Genomic DNA, 23,511 nt, shown 5'->3' with positions numbered 1-23,511 from the left:
GCTTTGGTTTTGAATGTGTCAGTTTTGAAATGAACATTATTTTATTCGAAATGTTACGGAAAACACTTGTGGCGTGCTGAAAAATCATTTTAAAAGGTTTGTCCTTCCCCTCAGCCACAAAATAGAAGTTGCAACTTTTCACAAACCAAGAAGTGAAAATACTTCTATTTTAAAAAATATCCTCTTGTCGAATTCAAATGTAGAACACGGAAATTAACTTCGTTTTGAGTTCGAAAAAAATTAAAGCGATATCGATAAAAGTGAATTTCAGAACTCGAATTTATATTTTTAATCGATTTCAATTTCATTTCCATGTGAAAGAGAAACCTGATAAATTATAAAAATTATGAAAATACAAAAATTGTTTATTGCGTCTGGTGTGATGTATGTATGCATGACAGCTGCTTTCATTTCACTTGGAGTTATTTCGAAAAGTATTCGAGTTATGATATCGTTTGAATGTAAATAATTTATCTTGATTTTAAATGAAGATCGATTTCATTTCACTCGATTTTGGGAACCTAGCTGTAAATGTAATTTTTGTTCTAACTTGTTAATTAATAACAGATATGAAAAGCGTTAGATGGGATTGATCATTTGATTCTTTCTTTGATATTCCCAATTATCTTGAACATTGTAAAAGTGAATTCCGACGATCTTAAACTTAATTTTAGAATTAAAACAAACGGTTTATTTTCATCTTCAAATTATTAAAATAGTTTATACTCGTATGATTGGTGTACCAACGTTGTGTACTAAACGTTGAAAGATCTACCAAGTTTTATATGAGAGTATCATAAATGGAATTATGCTCAAAAAAGTCGAAAGTCAAATCGATCAAATTGTATAAATCCAACTTTGTGTTAGGATTTATTTATAGAAATTCGAACATCGTTACTGATCCATTTACTTTTCGAAGTCTTGTGGTTAGTTAAGTAAAATCTACTCTTGAAAACTGCGGTATAATTTGGAAACCTTTTTATGAGGTTAATTCACTCAGAAAGGTTTTACCAGAACACGCAAGATGATGAGATATTAATAGTTCCACGATCTGTTTGTTCCTATTAAAATTGTAAGTATTTTTGCATGAACTTCGGTCCCTCATTCTTTATTGTCCCTATGAGTTGTAGAAACTTAACCTTACATAAAAATATCTTATGCACTGACATACAATAGTTCTCTCATGAACAGACATGACCGAAGTGACACCTAGACAAAGGTCAAAGAACATATTCTGGTAGCATTAAAATGGCGGAACATCACTAGCATAGATATCACACCTATCAATGTACTATTGTACAATGTCTTATGTTAAGGAATTTTCATCAAATAATTTCAAATGGCTGCTCAATGATTAAGCCAAGCTGGCAGCTTAAAATAAAATGTATTGAAATAGACATTAGATCCACCATTTTTTTATTGTTCCTTGTAATATTACCGCTTTAAATTTTTTGTTGTAGAAATCTAAAATAAAGCTCAACTCGTTGCCTTTATTTTGAAAGCTCATCACTATTTCAAATTTTTCAAGTACATGTACATGCGCACATGCAACTTTTTCGAAACCAAATAGTTCGATCGTTAATTGCCCAATCATCGCGCATATAAGCAACTCGAAAAGTAATCAACGAAATAAACCAATACATAGGAAACATTTATTCACCTTATGACTAAATTTTTGTTTCTCTTGCACTTACAGAAAATTATACGACGATTTAGTGAAATGTTCGCGCAGTAACCTATAATTCCTTGTGACACAAACTAAGTAATTGGTTCGAGGTGATCGTCTAGTTTGTGTCAAAATACAAACTAAAAAGTTGCTCGAATTGGCCACAGAATGGTTTCTGCATGTGCGCGGACTCTCATATAAGTCTATAGTGCTCAGTTTAGGAACCAAACAGTTTCAAAACCAAAAGTTGCATGTGCGCTCCTAGCATTACAATGATAAACAAAGAACTGAATACGTATACATTGTTCGATGATAGCGTAGAATGGTAATATTAAATTTCCTGCAAAATCACAAACTTCAGTAGTTTTATATTAAAAAAAGTAAACTTTTGCGTCCAGCGTTTTGATTATTTTCAATCGCTTTTTTAAAACGTCAAACGTAAAAATATTAAATACTTTTTGAGATCATTATTATCAATTAAATAAAGAGTTTGTATTAATTTATTAATAACAATAAAAAAGTGTGCTTCTGGACATCAAACAAAAAACCGATTAGTTGATTTAATTGCATGTGTGAACTGGAACAGTGGCATTTCAAATAAATTGTACAATTGCGACATTTGCTTCCACCCTAGCTATCACCGATTTGCCAACACATCCTCCAATGGAAGTTTGTTTTCCATTTTTTCAACGTTTCCATTTGTCAGATTATACGAAAATAAACGAACGAACAAATCGAAGCAAAATTACAAAAATTCAAAGTAAAATTTTTCATTTCCCTCTCACACTCGATGGAGAAATGGTCGTGCCTGTTCTAACATCGGGGAGAGATAAAAAGAATTGTAGAAAAATCCATTTTTGAAATTAAACGATCAATTTCCAGTCTACGGTTCTCTCCACGACCAAAGAGACGACGGACACAATTGCTTAAAAGTTACTAAACCAAACATTTTAACTATTTTATTGTTTAAAAAATACAACAAACAAAAGAAACTATCGTGTGTGATCTTGTTAAATTCATTTAATTTATTTTTATTCGTTTTTTTTGTGTTTTCCCCAAAAAAGAATTGTAGAAAAATATATTACAATAGTTAAGTTAGTGCTACGACCAAATAGATTGGGCAGCAAAATTAATAAAAAGAATAGAAGAGGAAAAAAGCACGACTTCCTTTGATTAACAACCAACGGTAAGTACTTTAATGAGTTTTGTTCCATAATAAATTAAAATCAATTGAAAAGCAAGCACCGCAAAAGAACCGTTAGTAGATTTTTTTCCTTGTTCATAAGTTTCAATGTGAAGAAATGCGTTTCTGATTTGGAAAACAGGGCGGCTGCCTTGGCGAAAATTAAAAATTCCTTCCTTCACTTCGTTTGCAGCGCGGAGTAGAGTTATTGCGAAATTTTTCCGTCGCCGTGTGCTTACGGAAAAAGGGAACACAATTGAAGAGTTGTCCCAAAAATAGCCTCCTCTGACTATAAAGATAGAACTCGGTTGGTTGGTTGGATCTATCTTAAGAAAACTGCAATTTCTCCAATTGCAAACCCAAAGTGTGTTTTTAGTTAGAGAAAGGTGTGCTGCCCAGTTCCTTGCCTGTTTGTTCCCCCTTTCTTCCCTTGTTTTTTCTGCATAAATGTGAAAACATTTATTTAAGAAAAAGTGCTGTCACCAAATTAGAACACTTGCAGCCGGTTACGGGATTGGGATTTCTCATCCTCTGAAAAAAGAAAATCTGAATACCAACTCATCATCGTCTTCATCGTTGTAAAAATGAAAGAAAAATTAAAACAGCTGCATTTTGAAGAAAACTTTGACGACGAATGTGAAGAAATGCACTTAAATGGATTTTGTCCAAAATCGATGAGAATGAGAAATAGAAATTCTGTTACTTTTGTTCTTTTTTTCGCTTTGCCTCCACTCAGTTTCTTGTTTTTTTGTTGTTGTTTTTATTTTCTTGTTATTAGTTTGTTTTTTTTATTTTCCAATAGTTTTGCGCTCTTTGCTTTTGGCTTTGTTTACTTTTGACAGTTAGATTTAAACAGTTGTACGCAATAAATAATACACATTTGGTAGTTTATAAAACCAAAGTTAATATTTTGTCAGTAGCAATTTTTAAGAGATAGGTATTGATTTATTTTTAAACAATATAAATATCTCTCCATCGTTTTAGTATAAAATATAGGATATACAAATATTTTTTGTTAAATGAGATATCTTCTTTCAGATTTGTAAAGTGTATTTTTTAGACCTGGGGTTTTCAAGACCAAATAAAACGTATATATTTTAATGTTATGGTCAATAATTTAGCTTTATTTAAAAGATAAGACTTTCCATTATGTTATAAAAATAATATAGGACAAGTAGCTGCAACGGCTGACTCTGTAAAATTACAGCCGTAATTTTTGCTGTAATTTTGCCCGTATATCTGCAATATTCTGTTCAAATTAAACGTGAAGTCGAAGCTTTATTGTGATAGCATGCATTGATTTCCTATGGCTGAACTCGTAAACGTCAGGCGAAGCCGAAGCTGAAGCGTGTTTCAGCCATTAAGGCTGAATCACAAACACACTTAAGCTTCGGCTACGTCTGCGTTACAATGGGCCTGCTTGGAGGTTGCTTTGAATGACATTTCTATTATTTCAACCCTCCAAAGAGCAAATATTTTGTTTGTTGACATTTTTTTACAGCTGTTGAGATGTCAGGCAAACAAATGTTCAAATAATTAGACTAGAGATTCCGTTTGGAGTCACATTACGTTTTTTTCCTTACGATTGTTAAACGAAACGTGAGTTCGAAGCTCCATTGTGACAGCATGCATTGAATTCCTATGGATGAACTCGTAAACGTCAGGTGAAGCCGAAGCTGAAGCGTGTTTAGGATTCAACCATAAGTCATTCGAGTTCAATTTGATTTTTAAAAAAGCGTCAGCTTACTAGAAATTTACAACTATATAAATTGATCCTATATCGAGGATACTCTTAGTCTGTAGATGGCATTTATATATTTTTAAAGTGTTGAAACAAAACTCGATTCCTTGTTTATCAACTGAAAAAGTTATTTCAGCATTCATGTTCAAGGCATAGAAGCCATCTAAAAAGAATTTTTCTTAATATAGCAGTAAACAGTTGCCTTTATTTTCAAACCAGGAAGTACTTTTTCAATAGTGTAATTTTCAATCACACGAGAGCTACAACAATCGACCCTATCGAGGTAACCTTCGGAGCAGGATTTTCTAATATTTTTTACAAATCGGAGGCATTTTGCTTCGAAGTTGTTCTCCGATGAGCTGATCGGAAATTCTCTCCTACAATTGCTTGTAATGGTTATATTTTTGATAGAAACAAATTTTTTTCTGAAGTCCTCCATGTTCTTTTTGCGAAAACTGCCAACAACACTTCAAATCCAAACATATGATCGAATATATTACGGGGACTTTATTCGATAGTTTTGAATAGCGCAATATAATTGAAAAAAAAAATAGTTTTCATAAACAATAATTTACACTTTTTCACCGATTTTTGATCTTTAATTTTTTTAGTACAAATTATCGAAAATACATAAATGTTAAATAAATGAATAAATGTTATTGTTGTTTAACAAGCACATTACTTTAAAACGATTAAATAAATGAGTCACATTCTTGAGGTTTGTTGAATTATTTAATAATAGTGATTAAAATATTATTAAAACAATGACCTCCTGTATTTACACTAAACTTTTTAACACAAGTGTTTTGCTTGTTAAGTCTATATTATATTTCCTCTTCTCATCAACATTCTACGTAGGTTCCTATCTCACATTGTTATACTTCTTTCAGTTCTTTCACATATAGTTTAGTTGTCAGAGTTGACTTGTCAAAAGCTAAACCAAAAGAAGGAAACATTTTTATTTTTAAAATTATTTTTTATAATGAAAATGTTTTGATTATTTTTGTGAGTTGTGTTGTTTTAATGACCATCCAAGAGACTCACACCCTCTTTGGTTTACGTTGTGCAGTTCATCATCAGTAAGTTATTGTCTGTGCGGGTTTTAAGCTTTTTTTCAAGGGCTGGGGATGATTATGATGATGATGATGAGGGCACCCCTTGTTTTGAAATGCTTAAACAAGTGTGTGTAGTGTTGTACATTTGTCTAGTGAAGTAACTAAAAAGTATTTAAATTTGTCACTTTCTCTCTTTAACCTGACTCTGTTATTGTTTGAGTTTTAATTTTAATAATTATTTGTTGTCATTTTTTTGGTTTAAAATAACGTAATCAAATTTGTTTTGTGATATAGAGAGAATTTAATTACAATTACAAAAGCGGCAGCAGTGGTTTCATTGGTGAATCAGAAGTTAATTTTATTAAGAACAAATTATTGATATACTCACGCATGATGAACTAAATGTTCGTCATCATTTTCTATATAATAAATTTTGTAGAGTCTTGGCTGGCTAAGGGGTAAGCTTGCAGCACTTTTTTTTCTGTGTTGTTTTTCTAAACGCGCTAGTTTATTGATATGACAATTAACTTTTGTTTTGTATACTTATTAGCTTATAGGTTTTTTGTGTTATAGATTTTGTTTTGACTACAAATTCTCATAAAGATTTACGTAACTTTAATAAAATCTCCGTATTATCTTAATCTTCATAGAGAATTTTGAGAGCACAATTTCTTATAAGAGTTTGTTCTTGGTCTTTGTAAAATTGTTTACATTTGGTTTTAATATTTGTTTGTACTTTTTAAATTTGCATATTAACAAGGGTAGTATAAGCTAATAACAACAAATCTGAAAAGATATTGTTAATCAGAATACTAATGTTCAAACATCTAATTTCGATATTGTTTCTTTAATAACATTTTTAGAACAATTGTGTGTTATAATATATTAAAAATCTAAATGAAATGCATTGAAGATACATATTGTCATTAACGATAACTAAAGAAACAAGACAAACTTTCGCCATAACAAAATAATAAGATTGTTTATTTGTAAGAATTGTTTTATTAATAGGAATAATCAATAGCTACTACACATAATTAACATTTACTTTGTCAGTGTTTGTATATAATAATTGAATTTTCGTGCATTACAAAAACTACATAAATACTTTATTTAAAGTCTAGCAACAGTGGCCTCCTCCATTCAATATCTCGTGTTAATTTTCCTCTTGCAAATTAGCAACACGCCATTTTCTCTTGTTAATATTTCTTAATCCATTCATTGGGGCAACTTGAATGCCAAGATATGCATTACCCAAAGTTCAAATAACTTAAATCTTCGATTCAAACTCTAAAAATGAATGAAACCAACATAATGATAATATGACGCTGTACTCTAATTTGTTATTTTAACCAACAGCTGTTCAATTCGTCGTGCAAACAAACTTGTCTGCGAACAAGCATCTTAAGTTTTGTTTAAGATTGATTTATAATAATTACACGACTATTGGTGTGTTAAATTTATGGGATTATTCGCCACCAGCGTAAGTTTCTAGGAAGTGAGTGTACGAGTATAACCTCTCGAAAAAAAAAACAAAAACCAAAATGTAACTCCATAAATGGTACCCAGTGGTGTTGTTATGCAAACACGTTCTCGAGATGAATAAGGTAATTCAAGTTTTTATTTTTGTGTTTTTATTCAGTTGGCAGTTAGACTTGCATCCAAGTTTATACCTGCAGCGAATTGACTATGATATTATGACACAGAATCCCAAAAACCGACATCATAAAGTAAAGATTTTGCCGGATTTGGTGGATAGTATAATGTATACAGTCAAACCCCACAAAGCCTGCAAGTAAACCGCAATATTTCTCAATGTCAATAATAATAACAAGTACAGCTGCAGCTATATCATCAATAGCATCATTGAATCCTTCAAGCAATGTCCAGCTCTTAATAATAAAAGGAGCTAAGAAATCAATATTCTTCTCTAAATGGAGCAAATGCAGTTGAAACTTATATTCTTCCCTTGGCAATTGAATGGCAATGCGAATGTTTTTGAGTAGATAATTTTGTTCTTTTGTATCAGAAGTGGGTTTTATTTTCGTATGTATAAACATGTGTAGTCATGATATATTTTGTATCATATGTTTTGTTGCTGCTTTTGCTATTATTTTGGATGAATGGAATTCTGCAAATCATGTCTACCGATATGGTTTGAATTGAGAACAATGCTTCCGCTAGATTAATTGTTTGCACATTAAAAAGAATGCAATCATTATTATTTGTGCTTCATTTTTCAATTTTCTTTTGTTTCTTTTGTTTTTCTCTGTTTTTATTTTCCAAATTAGAACTATTCTAGTTATTGAAATAAGCCTTTCTTTGTACTGTACGAAACCCACTTTCAAATCAATACTTTTTTTTTTTAGAAACTTGTAGGTTTGTTTTTATTTTAAGTAAACATATCTTAAAAATAAGGCTAAATGCTCATTAGGGTAAATGACCGACATTATGATGTCGTTTGAATGTGGTCTCTCAAAAAGGGAAAAAATCAATACGATATTACCCGATCCCCCATCACCCACAACCCAACACAGTTGCAGTTGCATTTGCCGCCATCGCATCGTCATCGTCGCATTTTAAAAATGTCAACACAAAACCTAATGCAAAACATAAGAGTAACAGGGGAAGGTAGGGCTTAAATTTAGAGAACCAAGAAAAAACGTGTAGATGCATTTACTCTGTTCTGCTTCCTTTTTAATGTTAGTAAAAAACGCAGTGAAATGTAGGTAAAATGCATCGTCTGAGTGCCTTTGGCGTCGTCGGCGACTGCGGTCATCTCCGTCTTAAATCAATTGATTTATTATTTATTATTATGCAATAACTTGTTTATATTTGATATAAGGGTTGTGTTAGCGTGTCTCGAATAAATAAACTGTCTCAAAAAACCAAATGATACACAAACACAATAAGTAATTATTATTTTTGTTATGCTTATGAAAGATTGTCATGATAAACCTTTTTATATTTTAATATTGGATGGATTGCTTTGAGTGAATGCATATGAAAAAGACCTTGAAATCCTATACAATTCTACATTATACAACACATGATGTGTATATTTGAAAAAGAGATTTTTAATTATTCATACCAGCAAATAAGAAAGAATTAATTTGGATTTTGTGTTTGGTTTTGTATTTTAATTGGAAAAGAATTCAAGCGTTAAGATTACTAACTTATTCACCACTTCAAGTAGTTGTTCAGTGTTGCTGCTTGTTTCTTGTCGAAATGGGGGACAGTACATATATTTATTGCGCCCTGCAGGATATATTCATGTGTATCGTCATTGTACTGGGCCTGTTAAATAGTTAAAAGGTACTTGCCTCACAATTTTCAGACAATTCCTTAGAAGTTGGCTAAAATCGTTGTCTTCTTAATAGCTTGATGGGATGAAAACCCTACTGTTCTCTGTTAGTTCCCTAGTCTTGGATAACTGTTTTCAATATCACAAATTAAATAAACTTTATTTTGGTAGTCAAATGAAATGGGACCATTAATTTATGTAGGTACCACAAGTTTGCTGTGGAATTATAAACCAATTGTTCACATTTAATATCATAAATAAATAAAATAATAATAACAATAAAATCTTGGCTCGATTCCCAACTCATAAAATCAAATTATTCAATACTATGTTTCGTATAAGTTCACACGTAAAAGGGTACAATGAAAATTAAGTTCCAATTGAATGATTTCCATTTTCTGCAGAAAAAACATACTCAACAAAAATATTTAAAAACATTTTGTTTAAATTCATTCTTCTTCCAGCTTTAACGAAGCAAAGGCTGCCGTAACCGTTACCATAACATCTTAATCTCTATCATCTCCTTATTGTGATTTTATTTGTAAAATTGCTTTCGAAATAACGCACAATGGCCGAAGACACAGAATACAAAAAACTGCCTGTCGAAGAGCGTTGCGTTCATAAACTATGGAAAGCTCGTGTAGATGGCTATGAAGAAGCGGCAAAGATATTTCGCGAAATTGACGATGAGAAATCACCCGAATGGAATAAATTCATCGGACTTATCAAAAAAATGGTTGTCGATTCGAATGTGGTTGCCCAAGAGAAGGGACTCGAGGCTGCTTTGATATTTGTCGAAAATTGTGGTCATGCTGGCAAAACAGTTGGTGATGTGATGTCGGGCATTGTACAAAAATGCATTGCAGCACCAAAAGCCAAAACAAAAGAACTTTCTGGTCAGATTGCATTAATGTATATAGAAATTGAAAAACACGAAGCTGCTCTGGAGGAACTTATAAAGGGAATGGATCATAAAAATCCTAAAATTGTATCAGCTTGTGTGGCAATTGTAACAAATGCCTTGAGAGACTTTGGAAGTAAAGTTATTGGTGTGAAGCCTTTGATTAAGAAATTAGCACCATTAATGAGTGATCGTGATAAGACTGTAAGAGAAGAAGGCAAACAGTTGGCTATTGAAATATATCGGTAAGTCATGGGAATCTAACTTCTTTATTTTGGTTCTAAAAACAAAAAATCTAAATTTTGTATTTCTATAGTTGGATTGGAGCTGCAATGAAAGCACAAATAGCATCATTGCCACAAGTCACAATCACAGAACTAGAAAATGAATTTGAAAAATTAAAAGGAGAGAAGCCAGAGCCAACAAGGTGAAGTTTCATATCCTTTCGTGAATTTATGTTTTTAGTTTAATACAAAATTGGTTTTGCTCCCAGGTACCTGAAATCTCAACAAGAAAAGCAACAAGCTATTTCCGCAGCAGCTGCAGAAAACGATGATAATGGCGAGGGTAATGCTTATTAAATGCTTTTAATTACTTGCTTGATTTGTGTTTTCTTTTATTTCTTGTCGATGTCTATACACTGTTTGAATTTCGTTTTGTGTTTTAAATTAGAAACAAATATAATGATTAATTCACAGAAAGTTGAAATTATCCCTTCCTTAAAAAAGTTTGAGATTTAAACAAATCCTTGAGAAAGTTTGAATGTGACTTAGTTGTATTAAAAACCTTCAAATAAAATAATATGGTCAAGAAATTATTCAAAGTTTCCTTTAAGCGAATTAAACAAAATTTTATAGGTAGTTTCATGTTGTAGTTTATTATTTTATGGGATAGGTAGGAGGAGACACATTGTATATATATTTCTGGTTAAAAACGGTCTTTGTTCATAGAAAAAAAAATACGAAATGCCTTTTTTGTAGCTACAAATATTAGAAATATAAGTACAAATATAGTTTAAGGCAATAATTGAGTATTGATCAAAATAGTCTTTTTTATTTCGGCTTTGGCCCTTATTATTATTAACAACGTAAGGCGAATGTGATTTTTTAATTGCCGCTTCGGAATCGCCTAATTCAATTTATACAAAATCCCATCAACATTTTTTCTAGAAATTGCGAACAATTCAGAAGTCGTTGCTTGATATTTTGTTATACCTCTACACATGTGTTTGAACGTTTGCCTTAAGTTGAAATTTAGTTTCGCTAGTCATAATAGGACCCTTTAAAAGCTAAGGTTTTATATACGGTATTACCCGTGGTATGATGGTTAGTGCGTTGGACTGTCATGCCAGAGGTCTTGGGTTCGATCCCTGCATATGCCATCTAAAGTCTTTTCACGGGTACTGCCTCTCTTGCGAGGAATTGATATATCTTGTCATGAAAAAGTGCTTTCTCAAATTAGCCGTTCAAATTCGGCATATAAACTGTGGGTACCCTCCATTCCTGACAACATTACTGGCACACAGGAATGGTTGAGAGTTGTAAGTCACTAGGCCCTAGTTCTCAACGGACTGTTACGCCACCCAATTTATTAATTGTTTTTATATACGGTTTAACCCCACAATCATAAAGTTGGGCTTGAAGATTTAGGGATTTGTTAGATGAACTACATTTTTAATTTAGTATGTACATATATACCCAAAAGGCTACGATTGTTTCAAGTTTGTATATAAAATAAGGGTTTATTATAATATGAAAGTCGAAAAACTATAGTTTAAAATACGTAGCAAAGCGTTATTTTTAACACAATAAAACATTTTTAAAAGATTGCCAATGTCTTTTGATCGATCCTCATGACTTTCACAAACAAAGCCATAAATGAGCTTCTTACTTTGTACAACGTAGACTACTTGCAAAGTTTGAATTTAATAATCCTTTTTGCTTTTAACTTTTGTCTTGTATTTGTATTGATTCAATTAAAGCAATCTCTATATAACTTTATTTTACTAATTTTTTACCGTTAAGACCATTATCTGTCGTCGGTTCAAATTTTTACAAAGCTTTTTAAATAATTTTAATAAGCTCATGTTTCTATTTTAAGCAACCATTTGTTTTATCTCTTAATCTTCTTTTTTTTTATGGAAATTGTTTTATATTTCTACACTATGATCCACAATTAAAGTCACTAAGATATTATTTTTCATTTCTATATATAGAAAACTTATAACTGTGAAAATATTAAAAAAATAACCGATGACGTATTTGTTCGTCTTCAATGAAGCATAAACAATTTACTTGGTAGAAACTTCTTCTAAGGTCACCTTAATTCAAAATTCGATTAAAAGCTGTCCTCACTTTATTTAGTTTTTGTTTTTGTTAAAATAAAAAAAAAGAAGATTTGTAAATAAAATCAATGATCCTCGTCGAAAGTTGTGTGTATTTATGTGAATGTTCTAACGAATTCACCCTACCCACAAAATTATTATTTTTTTCTGATTTTGGTATTTGGAATCTAACACTATCTAGTTGATCTGAGTTGAGGTGATGCATTTAGTTTCAAATTTCCATTACAAAGATGAACACTGCAAAAATAATTCGCGCTTCAAAAATTGCCAGATTGTATATAAGAAAATCTTTTCTTTTTCCTCCAGTTGATGAAGAGGATGGTGGAGGTGATGAAATCGATCCAATGGATCTCATCGACCCAGTTGACATCCTCTCAAAAATGCCAAAGGATTTCTTCGAGAAGCTGGAAGACAAAAAATGGACGGTTCGCAAAGAATCACTGACGGCACTGGAAAAACTTGTGACGGAAAATCCTAAGTTGGAGAGTGGTGATTACGGCAATGTTGTTCTGGCCCTGAAAAAGGTCATAACAAAGGATACAAATGTAGTTCTGGTTGCAATGGCGGGAAAATGCATGGCTATGCTGGCTAAGGGACTTGGAAAGAGATTTTCCACCTATGCAACAGTGAGTTTTCTGTTTTTATCTGAAGATATTTTTGTTTGCTTAAATGAATTATTATTTCACAGGCATGTGTTCCTGCTATACTAGAAAAGTTCAAAGAAAAGAAAGCTAACGTTGTAGCTGCTCTTCGAGAGGCTATTGATGCCATTTACCCTTCGACATCAATGGAAGCAATTCAAGAAAGTATCGTAGAATCGTTAAGCAATAAAAATCCAAGTGTTAAGTCTGAAACAGCATCGTTCCTGGCTCGGGCTTTTGCCCGAACACAGCCTGCATCTTTAAATAAGAAATTGCTCAAACTGTTGGTGACATCCCTGTTAAAGACTTTAAATGAACCTGATCCAGTTGTGAGAGATTGTTCGGCAGATGCTATAGGAACATTATTAAAGCTGATGGGTGAAAAAGCTGTCAGTTGCTTCCTCACAGATGTAGATGCTTTAAAAATGGCTAAGATCAAAGAATGCCAGGAGAAAGCGGTAATAACCATAAAAGTAGCTGGTGTGAAGAAGGAACGTCCTGCAACAGCACCTGCCAAGGCTGCACCAACTAGAGGTGGTTCGAGTGAACCAAAGCCTGTTGTGCGACCGGCAACAGCGGGTGGAAAGAAACCCGTTGCAAGGAAAGCTGCGACTGGAGGTGGTGGTGGTGGAGGAGGAGGTGGTGGAACGGCGCTATCTAAATCGACAAGTTCGGCAAAAATGCTGCCGACTGAAAGAGAGATGTCTCCTGAAGAAGTAGCTGGTAAGGCTGAAGAACTGCTAGATGCGGATATTCTAACAGGATTGCAGGATTCAGTTTGGAAGACACGATTGTCTGCTGTGGAGAAGTTATTTGACCAAATAAAAGACTTCGATCCAAAGACACCAGGCATATCTCAAATTATTGTGAGAACAATCAGTGGAAGAAAACCAGGTCTTAAGGAAATGAACTTTCAGGTTCTGAAAATAAAGCTCGACATCATTCGGATGTGTGCAGAAACTTTTCCCTTTACCACTATCACCGCAGAGACTGTAATAAACGAAGTGACTGAAAAGCTAGCAGATGTTAAGAATGGCTCAGTTGCTGCTCAAGTTCTAACTGCATTTGCTGAAGCGACAAAACTTGAAATTATTGTTTCAAAAGTTTTGACCTTTGCTTTTGAACAGAAATCCCCAAAAGTTCAATCGGAAGCTTTAAATTGGGTTAACCAATCGATACAAGAATTCGGCTTCCAAATAAATCCAAAAATGCTACTTGACGACGTGAAGAAGGGTGTGCAGAGCACTAATCCAACTGTGCGGGGAGCAGCAATTTCGCTAGTCGGAACTATGTCTATGTATATGGGCAACACTTTGATGATGTTCTTTGACAGTGAAAAACCTGCCCTCAAGACGCAGATACAAACTGAATTCGATAAGAATATTGGCCAGAAACCACCAGCACCAATTCGTGGAGTAAAGAAATCAGCTGGGGGAGGAGGAAGTGGAAATCCATCTGACGGTGAAGACGAAGATGAGGGACCACAAGAAGCAATGAATATTGCAGATCTCTTGCCACGAATTGATATATCATCACAGATAACAGAATCTCTTCTTACAGAGATGTCTGATAAAGAGTGGAAAACCCGAAACGAAGGTTTAGCGAAGCTTCAAAATGTGCTTAATGACGCCAAGTTGATAAAACCTTCAATTGGTGATTTGCCAACTGCTTTGGCCCATCGTTTAGTTGATAGTAATGCCAAGATTGCACAAACTGCTTTGGCCATTTGTCAGCAATTAGCTACGGCAATGGGACCGTCTTGCAAGACTCACGTGACTACTTTATTTCCTGGTTTCCTTCATGGCCTTGGAGACAACAAAGCTTTTATTCGAACCGCAAGTCTAACCTGCATCAATATTTGGGGAGAGCAATGCGGGTACAAGGAATTTTTCGCTGGGGAAATGATTGCAGATGCCTTAAAGTCAGGAAGTCCTGCACTCAAAACGGAATTGTGGGGCTGGCTAGCTGAAAAAATGCCTGCTATTCCACCTAAAACGATACCAAAAGATGAGCTGCTAGCCATGCTACCCCATTTATATGCTAATATTTCAGATCGTAATGCAGATGTGAGAAAGAATGCCAATGAAGCTGTTCTTGGAATCATGATTCACCTCGGGTTCGAAGCAATGGTCAAAGCCCTGGATAAACAAAAACCCTCCTCCAAGAAAGATATTCAAGCGGCTTTAGACAAGGCCCGACCAAATTTACCAATGAAACCTCTCCCCAAAGGTAAACAACAAGCTCCGATAATGGAAGAAACCAACAAGGCAGTCAAAGCTGGCAGTGGAAAGATTACCAAACCATTGGCCAAAGGGGGAGATAAGGTTGTGACTTCGAAGAAGAAAGAAGAGGATGTGGACACATCACCTCTGCTAGCTATCAACAACACAAAGAATCAACGTCTAATCGATGAGCAGAAATTGCGAGTTTTGAAATGGACTTTCACACAGCCACGAGAGGAATTTACTGATCTATTGCGGGAGCAGATGAATACAGCCAACGTTAATAAGGGACTTATGGCAAACATGTTTCATGATGATTTTAGGTAAGTCACATTTTTCATTTTTAAAATACAAATGAAATGCATATAAGCACACTATTTATTTTTTCAGATATCACTTAAAAGTGATTGAATCCCTGAACGAAGATTTGCCCAACAACAGCAAAGCCTTAGTTTGTAATTTGGATTTGATATTGAAATGGTTATCGCTCCGTTTCTATGATACCAATCCTTCGGTTCTGCTCAAAGGATTAGAGTATCTTAATCTAGTGTTCCAATCGTTGGTTGAGATGGAGTATTTCTTGGCTGAAAACGAAGGCAGTGCCTTTATTCCACATTTATTATTGAAGGTTATTTGTTGCTATTGCTCTTATAGAATGCTTTTCAATCTTGAAATCTTTCAGATTGGCGATCCTAAAGATACAGTCCGAAATGGGGTACGAACACTCCTTCGTCAAATTGTTCTTGTCTATCCATTTACAAAGGTCTTTGTCTATGTAATGGATGGTTTGAAATCGAAAAATGCTCGTCAAAGGACTGAATGCTTGGATGAGTTGGGATACCTGATTGAAACTTATGGCCTTTCAGTGTGTCAACCGACACAGCAAGTTGCACTGAAAGAGATCGCAAGACATATTTCCGATCGTGATAATTCTGTTCGGAACGCAGCTTTGAACTGTGTTGTTCAAGCATACTTTTTAGCTGGTGAACGTGTCTACAAACTCATTGGCCAGCTCACTGAGAAGGATCTTTCGATGTTGGATGAACGTATCAAGCGAGCTAAAAAGACCAAGAAGCCAACACCTCCATTGGAAGTGACAAAGGTTCAACAAACAGCGAATGCTGTTGTCCATCAAGACAGTATTGAAATCGAAGATCCCGTAGCAAACACCAGCGAAGAACTTCCTCCCCCAGACGAACAGCAATCACCAACAGTCCAAAGGTAAAATTTGTTAAATTTATGAATATTATTTGAAAATAGAAGTACAATATTATAACTAAAAAAATGCAAGGTTTTAAGGATGAGGAAGATGTAAAAGAAGCATGCAAATGAGAGTGATTGAAAGAAAAGCTTGTTTTATAATTTTTATTTTTATTTTTAATTTGATTTATTATTTTGTAAACTAATTGCATTTGAATTTTTATTTCTTGACCACGCATAACTCTATTTTCTCTTCATGGATCTCCCGTTTAGTTCTCAATATTCGGCCGAAGCGAATAACTCCACCGAAGAGAGAGAAATGAGAAGTTCCCTAATAAGACAAGCGTAATTTTTTTTAACATTAAATTTATTATTTTTAGTTTTTATTTTTGTTTTCATTTTATTTTTATTTTGTTAATTAACACATAGAAATTCATTTAACATTTTTGTTGGGTTTTACTGTGTTTATCCATTCACTATGAATGTCCTTTAAAAATATAATTATTTACCCTGTCTCTGGAGAAAGAATGCAAATTGAGAGTTGTTATTTGTTGGTTTTGATGGAATGGTGCACTGTTTTCTTTTCTTTTTCATTAGTGGTTTTTGATGTCTATACACGAAATAAAATTCACACAGATATTTTCATCATTTGTCGTAATGTTAAGTGTTTCATCTTTTCGTCTCCCTTACAAAAAAAAGTTTTGTTTATGTAAATGTCTGTCCATTTTTCACACACATGCCTTATGTCACATAATATGCATATATGTAATCGTATAATAACCTACATACTATATATATATATGTAAAAATTATGTCCTGTTATATAAAGAGTTCTTCTTCTGTGTTATTCAGTCAAGTAAGTAAATAGATTGTTATTGTTTGTATTTTCTTCTTTCTTTTTTTTACTGAATAGAACAACTGACTTGTGTTTCTTCATTTAACATTTGTAGTAGGTGAATTCTGAGAATGCCGATTGTCTTAAATAAGACAGTTCTAAGAATGCGACAATACGTTTCCAGAAAAATAGCCAATCGATAACATAGAGAAAGCATATTTGACTAAAATCAAATTTGTTTCAAATATGTTATCATTTTTGGAATTTTAATTTGCCATTCACAGAACCGTTTTTCTCAAAAGGTTTTCTCAGAATAATAAAACCGTTATAAATTCAGTAGTTTTAAATTATTTAAATGTTCGTACTTTGTAAATCTGGTTTATTTTGTTCACTGATTTTACTTTTAAAGTAGTATCACTGAAACCAAATGTTTTGTCTTAGTTCAAGTTAAGACCCACTTTTTCCGTTGTCTATAAACGGAAAGCTATTTAGTTTAAACTTTTTTTTACCCTCACCATTTTCAAAAAAATCATATTTTCTTTTTACAAAAATTATCACAAACGTTATATTTATACCTAGAACTTATTGGTCTAAAAGCCCGAGACTAGCTGATACGTAAAAGAAAAGATATTTGAAGGGTCAAAGGGAAAAACGGCATAAGTCACTTAAACCAAATTCCGAGAAAAAATGAAGATTTAGGTTCACATTCTTTCGCGGGCTAGTATAGAGAAAAATTAAATCTAAAAACAGTTTCTTAGGCCATCAATAAACTTTGTTAAAAATTATTAAAATTTCATAAGGAATTTTTTGAGGTGTTGCAAATCGATCCATTTGAACTCTTGTAAATAGAACTCTAGTGTTGTATAGTAAAATACAATTATTGTGAGTCAATGATTTTTAAAAGAATGTCTGTTTGTTAAACCACCGTTTTGTTGAAAATCACTGCTATCAACTCACACTCGTATATACCAAAAATAACAATAAATTAAAAAATGTTTGTAAACTATTTCTCATAACACCACTGCACTTAAAAAGCAAATAATTTAGGTTCAGATATTATGGAAGAACGACATAAGTCCATTCAAATTCCCCTGTACCTTTCATTTGTTTAAACACTTTTCTTAAGTTGTGGGCTGAAAATTACGTTTTATATTTTTGTGCGAAAATTCATAATTCTTTAATATAGTAATTCGAAAACAGGTCATTTAGCTAAGTCTTAAAATGAAGTGTATAACTTTGGTTTTTTGTTTTCAAGATGTATAAATTTAAATAACATACTTTCGTTGTTATAATGTACATATATGTATCTATAGTTCTACGCAATTTCTTGTAAGAAGTTTAATAAATAATTTTGTTTTCAAAACAACTAGATGATATAAATCATATTCCTATTAATAAACAGTTGGCCTGTGTGCAGGGAAGGTGTTTTTGAATAGATACCACTCTATGTAACTATAGTGAGACAATAAATTTACTAAAAATCCACTTTTAAAATATATCAACTAGAAATAAAATACAATTTTCCTTTTTTGCCAGCTTATTTGTCCTCGTATTGTATCTCGCAGAATCCTTCCTCTGGATAAACAAATAAATTGCATGTTTTCTTAAAGGCAGTGGTTATTCTTTTTTAATGTAAACATTCTTCTTTTTGTTTTTAATCAACTTCATAACCATACAAATATGGAAAACCCTTTATCGATTTTTTCGGTACGCGCCTGGCTTACAAAAGCATAAACACTAGATTCTTTTATTAACAATCATACATTTTGGCTTGAATCAACTTATTTGTGGTAAACATAACAAAACAAAAAGCAGCAGTGCACGTTTGTCTTCATTCTGACGTTATTGTAGGGGAATCTATTTATTTGGCGTACTATTATAATAATCATTTTTGTGAAGGTCAATTTCAACAATTTATTCCGATTTATGAACTATTCTGACAAGATTGCTTTCTGTTTGTTTACTTTTGTTGTAATTTTGATGAATTAACTTTCTTTCTTATAATAATTGTGAAAGTCTTTTAGTTCTGGTCTTTGTCGATTTAAATTTAAAATGTTTGAACAAAAAAGAAAAATAATTTTTTCATGTTAAGTGCGTGTTATAAAATGTATTATATTGCTTTTTACTTAGTTTAGTTTCTTGTTGTTGTGAATATGTTCTGTCCTTTTTGTAGAATGTTTTAATTTATTAATCAAATTCAATTAAATATTACAGAACTTTCGATCAACCCATAATGTCCAACAATCCACCAAAACCATCGGGTCCATTCGGTCTCGATCCTAACGTTATTGCTGAAATCGAAAAGGATTGGGTACGTGTTGATCAAATGAAACAATCAGATCCAGCACGTGTAGACATATCTTTGCTCTACGAACCCATAAATATTATTCCGACTCGTGATGGCGTGCGATATCCACAGGATAAATTTGAACAACTTATATCAAGATCACGACTCATGCAACCCGCAGCGCCGCCATCTGCAGGACAGACTTATAACTTAAGTCCATTGCAACAGCAACCAACAATGTATCAACAGCAACAACGGAATTCTGTAAATAATTCTCCAAAGTAAGAAAAGTTAAATGCTCCTGTAGAAAAGAATGTACTAAATGACAAAATAACTTTATATCCCTCATTGTAGCTTGGCCGATGTGTTACCTAAACTCGATCCTAATCTAATTAAGATCATTAAATCAATTGGAAATCCTGATTCTATTACCGCTCGAGCTGCATTAAATGAACTCACGGATATAATTGAATCTCCAGAGAAACAAGCGGTTTTGAGGGACTATGAAGAGCTTTTTATACAAAGCGTTCTGGCACAATTTAAAGTAAACTTTGAAATTCAGCATAATGTAATTGTGTAATTTTAATTATTGTACCTTTTTTAGAACCTCTCACAGCAGCCTCTCTCGGAATCTCTAATAATGTACCAACCTCTTCTATCGATCACCTACGGTTTTTTCTATTCTAAAAATCTGGGCAAGACACTTAGCATTCCATGCTTGAAAAATATAATGTCAGTGCTGTTAGGTTTGATGGCTGACCAAAAACTAAATAATGGTGACGATGGTCAGTACACCAAAGTGATGAATGGAATTTGTCTAAAAATACTCGATAAGACAAATTTTACAAATTTAAATTGGTATGGGTACATGTTTTACAAGTTGTGTGTAGGAATTTTGTTTTTTAAATTTATTTTTATATTTTTTTAAAGTGCTCTTATTCGGCTTTTAAAAGAAACCTGTCCTAGTGCCGGCCTTCCAAAATTCACAGATCTTCTAATGAAATGCATATGGCGAAATGTCAAAACAATGCCAGAACGATCAAATGAATTAGACTATGATGCGGTGTTATACGAGGTGCATGATTTCATGTTGGCGTTACCAAGTACATGGTGGCAAACAAGACCCTCAGATACTCCCTTAAGAACTGTCAAGACAATTATCCATAATATGGCTAAAATAAAAGGCAATGCTATTGTGCAACACTTGAGTAAAATCCCAACACATTCTGAATTGCATGCATACCTCATAAAAATTCTAAAGGTTAGTTGTTGGGAACACAGAGTGATTGAAATATAAGTTTATTTATTTGTGGTTTTTATCAAGAACCTTCAGAAAGACGGCAATATCCCAGGTGCATCACCACAACGCTCATCATCAGCCAAAGATTTGCAAGCCAAAAGAATCTCAAACCATGCTCATGAAGCTATGTCGCAAATATTTAAATTAATTTCTGATAAAGAAACAAGTCAGCAGGGACTGAGAAAACTTTATGATTTCAAGGTTTGTTTAAAACATTTTTCTTAGTCATTATTTATTATTGAATTATATTATTTCATAAAGGTTAAAAATCCAGAAATAGATGTTGTTACGTTTTTGAAAGGAGCTAGTCCCAGTTTCCAGAAATACATCGAAGATGGACTTATTGAAATCGAGCGAACACAGGGACAAGCTCAATCAACTACAAATGGTGACAATAAATTTGGTAAGTCTATTTTTTTTCTATTATTATGTCACCGTCAACACTCCATAAGTCCCTAATTTAATTTTTGCAATAAAATAAAATTAATATCTTGTGTGTAATGTCAGGGATAAAGGGGGAATACCTATAGTTTGTATACCGAAGCTGAATGAAAACGGCTTATTTGTTCAAGAACTTTTATGAACAGAATTCACTTGAGGATTTGTCAATTGGCAGTATCCGTACAAAAAAAACTAGGTGAAAAAGGCATTGATTGAACCCAAGACTTTTGGCATGAACATTCTACCTACTTACTGATACTGATATTATCAAATGCTTTTCTGATTTTATTTTGGAGTGAAATTTTACTTAGGTTAGATTTGCTCATAAGGCTAGATATATATTCTTCGTTTCCGCCTTTATAGAGACAATACTTCCATGATACTGAACAATCTACTTTTTCAGCTGGATGTTAAGCGATTTTATCAGAAAGGATGAATGGGAGGTTCCGAGACTGAAAATCTTAAGGCCCAACTATAATAGGCATAACCAAACATAAGCTTATGTAAAAAACCCAACGAAAATTCACTTAAGTTTGTTAAATTACGCGGATAGTCATAATGCAATTTTGTTGACGTATCTACATGTCAAATTTTACTTATGCTGCGAGCGACTGGGATCGCTCTTGCTTAAGTTTGTTTAAGTTAACGAAACTGAGAAAAATTGAACGAAACTAACATTGAGATTCTTTGTATTCGCACGTTTACTTATGCGCGCATATGCTAGCTTATGCCTAGTTGGGCCTTTAGTTTCTGCCCCGTGTTTATTTTCATCCCACAGATTATCCTATAAGATAGCAAGCATGCACTGTCTATGTAGTCAAGATGTTTTAGATCCGTTGTCAGATTACATCTTATTAATTCGTGTTCTGTCAAGGCTGCCCGCAGCACATCACTTATCACCAATGAGAACAGAATTGTCAACAGCATGCAGCCCTTCTGACTTCACTTTTGGCTGCAAACTCTTCTTACAATCTACCGCAGTGTCCCCTCTATAATAGAAATAAGCTTATCTGTAATTTTTTTAGTCGGGCAATTTCTGTTTAAATTCGAAAATATGTATTCAATACAAAAAGGGCTTAGGTAACATGTTGATTTAGTTATAAGGAGTTACAAAAAGTCTTCACTTCAAACATTTTCGCCAAGTTAAAAATGTTTAGTCTCTTAACACCTAGAAGCAACATACGTAGTTATAGTATTTTTAATAAATTAACTGGGCTCAAACTCCAGAGGTTTGAATCTCGACCTATAAAGTCTAAGATATATTTTACAAGTCCAAAAAAAAACGTAGTCCGAATAAGTTTTTGTTCAATTTATTTGGACAAAAGAAAAGTACGTCGTTCAGTGAAAAAGCCTCAAAAATCTGCCATGAAAATAATACATTCTCAAAAATCTGAGCTTCATTCCAATGAAATTAATTTTTTCTTAATTCATTTACTACCATAATTTAATTTCCATTGACAAAGAATTACATCACATCACACATATCATCAATCAACTGAATTAACAATTAAATCAAAATATGTTCCTAATACAAAATTTCTCACGAGATCGACCAAAGTCACTAAATTAAATCGTCCTATTTGGCCTTCACAGCAACGCAGTTCATTAATTATTAATAAAAGTCATTGTTCAATTGTTAAATTACAAATTAAAAAAAAAAACCTTTTATAATACAATTAAAAAATGCATACATTCTTATAAATAAAAAACAGAATCCAATTTCCATCAAGCATCGACTGGAAGCAACTTTGGAACGAGCATGGGGGGAGATAAGGCTGATCCGGACTTTTGGATGGACCGACTCAATCATCTAAGAGCCAAAGCAAACCTGGGACCGCATCGAAGTGCCGAAATGGGCGGACATCATATGCTGGACAATAAAGTCGCCGATGAGAATTTAAATTTAAATCAACTATCTCAAAAAGTTTCTCTCATTCGAAAGGAAGTAAGTTTTGCGAAAAATCCAAAATTAATACCAACAAATAAACACAATACAAATTATTATTTTTGTTTATTCTTCTTTTAAAGAAACCTGAACTTTCTCCAAACCGCCTGCAACACATTCAAGCTAAATTAGCCCAAATAAAACAGCAACGACAAAGTTAAGTCTGTGAATAAATGTTGAAAATAACAAAATAAAAAGTAACTCGTAACAAGGATGTGTGCAAGAAGCCGGCAAGGAAGATTTATTAAATCAAATAAACCCCAGAAAAAATAGTATATGATTAAATATGCTAATTATATTTATTATAAATACAGGAAAACAAAAAAAACACCTACATGCATAATATAAAAAAATTACCTTACTTGCTGATATTTAACAAAAATAAAACTATATTCGATTTGTTTTGTTTTAATACGTACACACACGAAATGAAATTAATCATTTAA

The 23,511-nt window shown here is 32.9% G+C and overlaps 1 protein-coding gene across 6 annotated transcripts; it reads left to right on the top strand.

The window, feature by feature from the left end:
* The first annotated feature begins 2,453 nt into the window (after window positions 1-2,453).
* Window positions 2,454-23,402, top strand: LOC129942659 (protein mini spindles). Of its 6 annotated transcripts, none has more exons than XM_056051693.1 (17): window positions 2,454-2,852; window positions 9,414-10,095; window positions 10,167-10,277; window positions 10,344-10,417; window positions 12,501-12,820; window positions 12,883-15,380; window positions 15,448-15,685; window positions 15,740-16,278; window positions 16,531-16,602; window positions 19,307-19,660; window positions 19,734-19,923; window positions 19,984-20,237; window positions 20,310-20,640; window positions 20,713-20,880; window positions 20,941-21,082; window positions 22,833-23,065; window positions 23,149-23,402. In XM_056051693.1, exons 2-17 carry the CDS (start codon window positions 9,518-9,520, stop codon window positions 23,224-23,226), a joined length of 6,180 nt encoding a protein of 2,059 aa, XP_055907668.1. In that variant the 5' UTR covers window positions 2,454-2,852; window positions 9,414-9,517; the 3' UTR covers window positions 23,227-23,402. The 6 variants fall into 6 exon arrangements, with proteins under 6 accessions (XP_055907668.1, XP_055907669.1, XP_055907665.1 ...); XM_056051694.1 differs by having other exon boundaries at window positions 20,704-20,880; window positions 22,851-23,065; XM_056051690.1 differs by having other exon boundaries at window positions 2,455-2,852; window positions 20,704-20,880.
* Window positions 23,403-23,511: the final 109 nt, after the last annotated feature.

The sequence above is a fragment of the Eupeodes corollae genome, chromosome 1 (assembly GCF_945859685.1).
Source record: "Eupeodes corollae chromosome 1, idEupCoro1.1, whole genome shotgun sequence".
In the NCBI taxonomy this organism is placed as follows: Eukaryota; Metazoa; Arthropoda; class Insecta; order Diptera; family Syrphidae; genus Eupeodes; species Eupeodes corollae.
The sequence above is the reverse complement of the archived record's forward strand: the minus strand, read 5'-3'. Positions and strand labels throughout refer to the sequence as shown.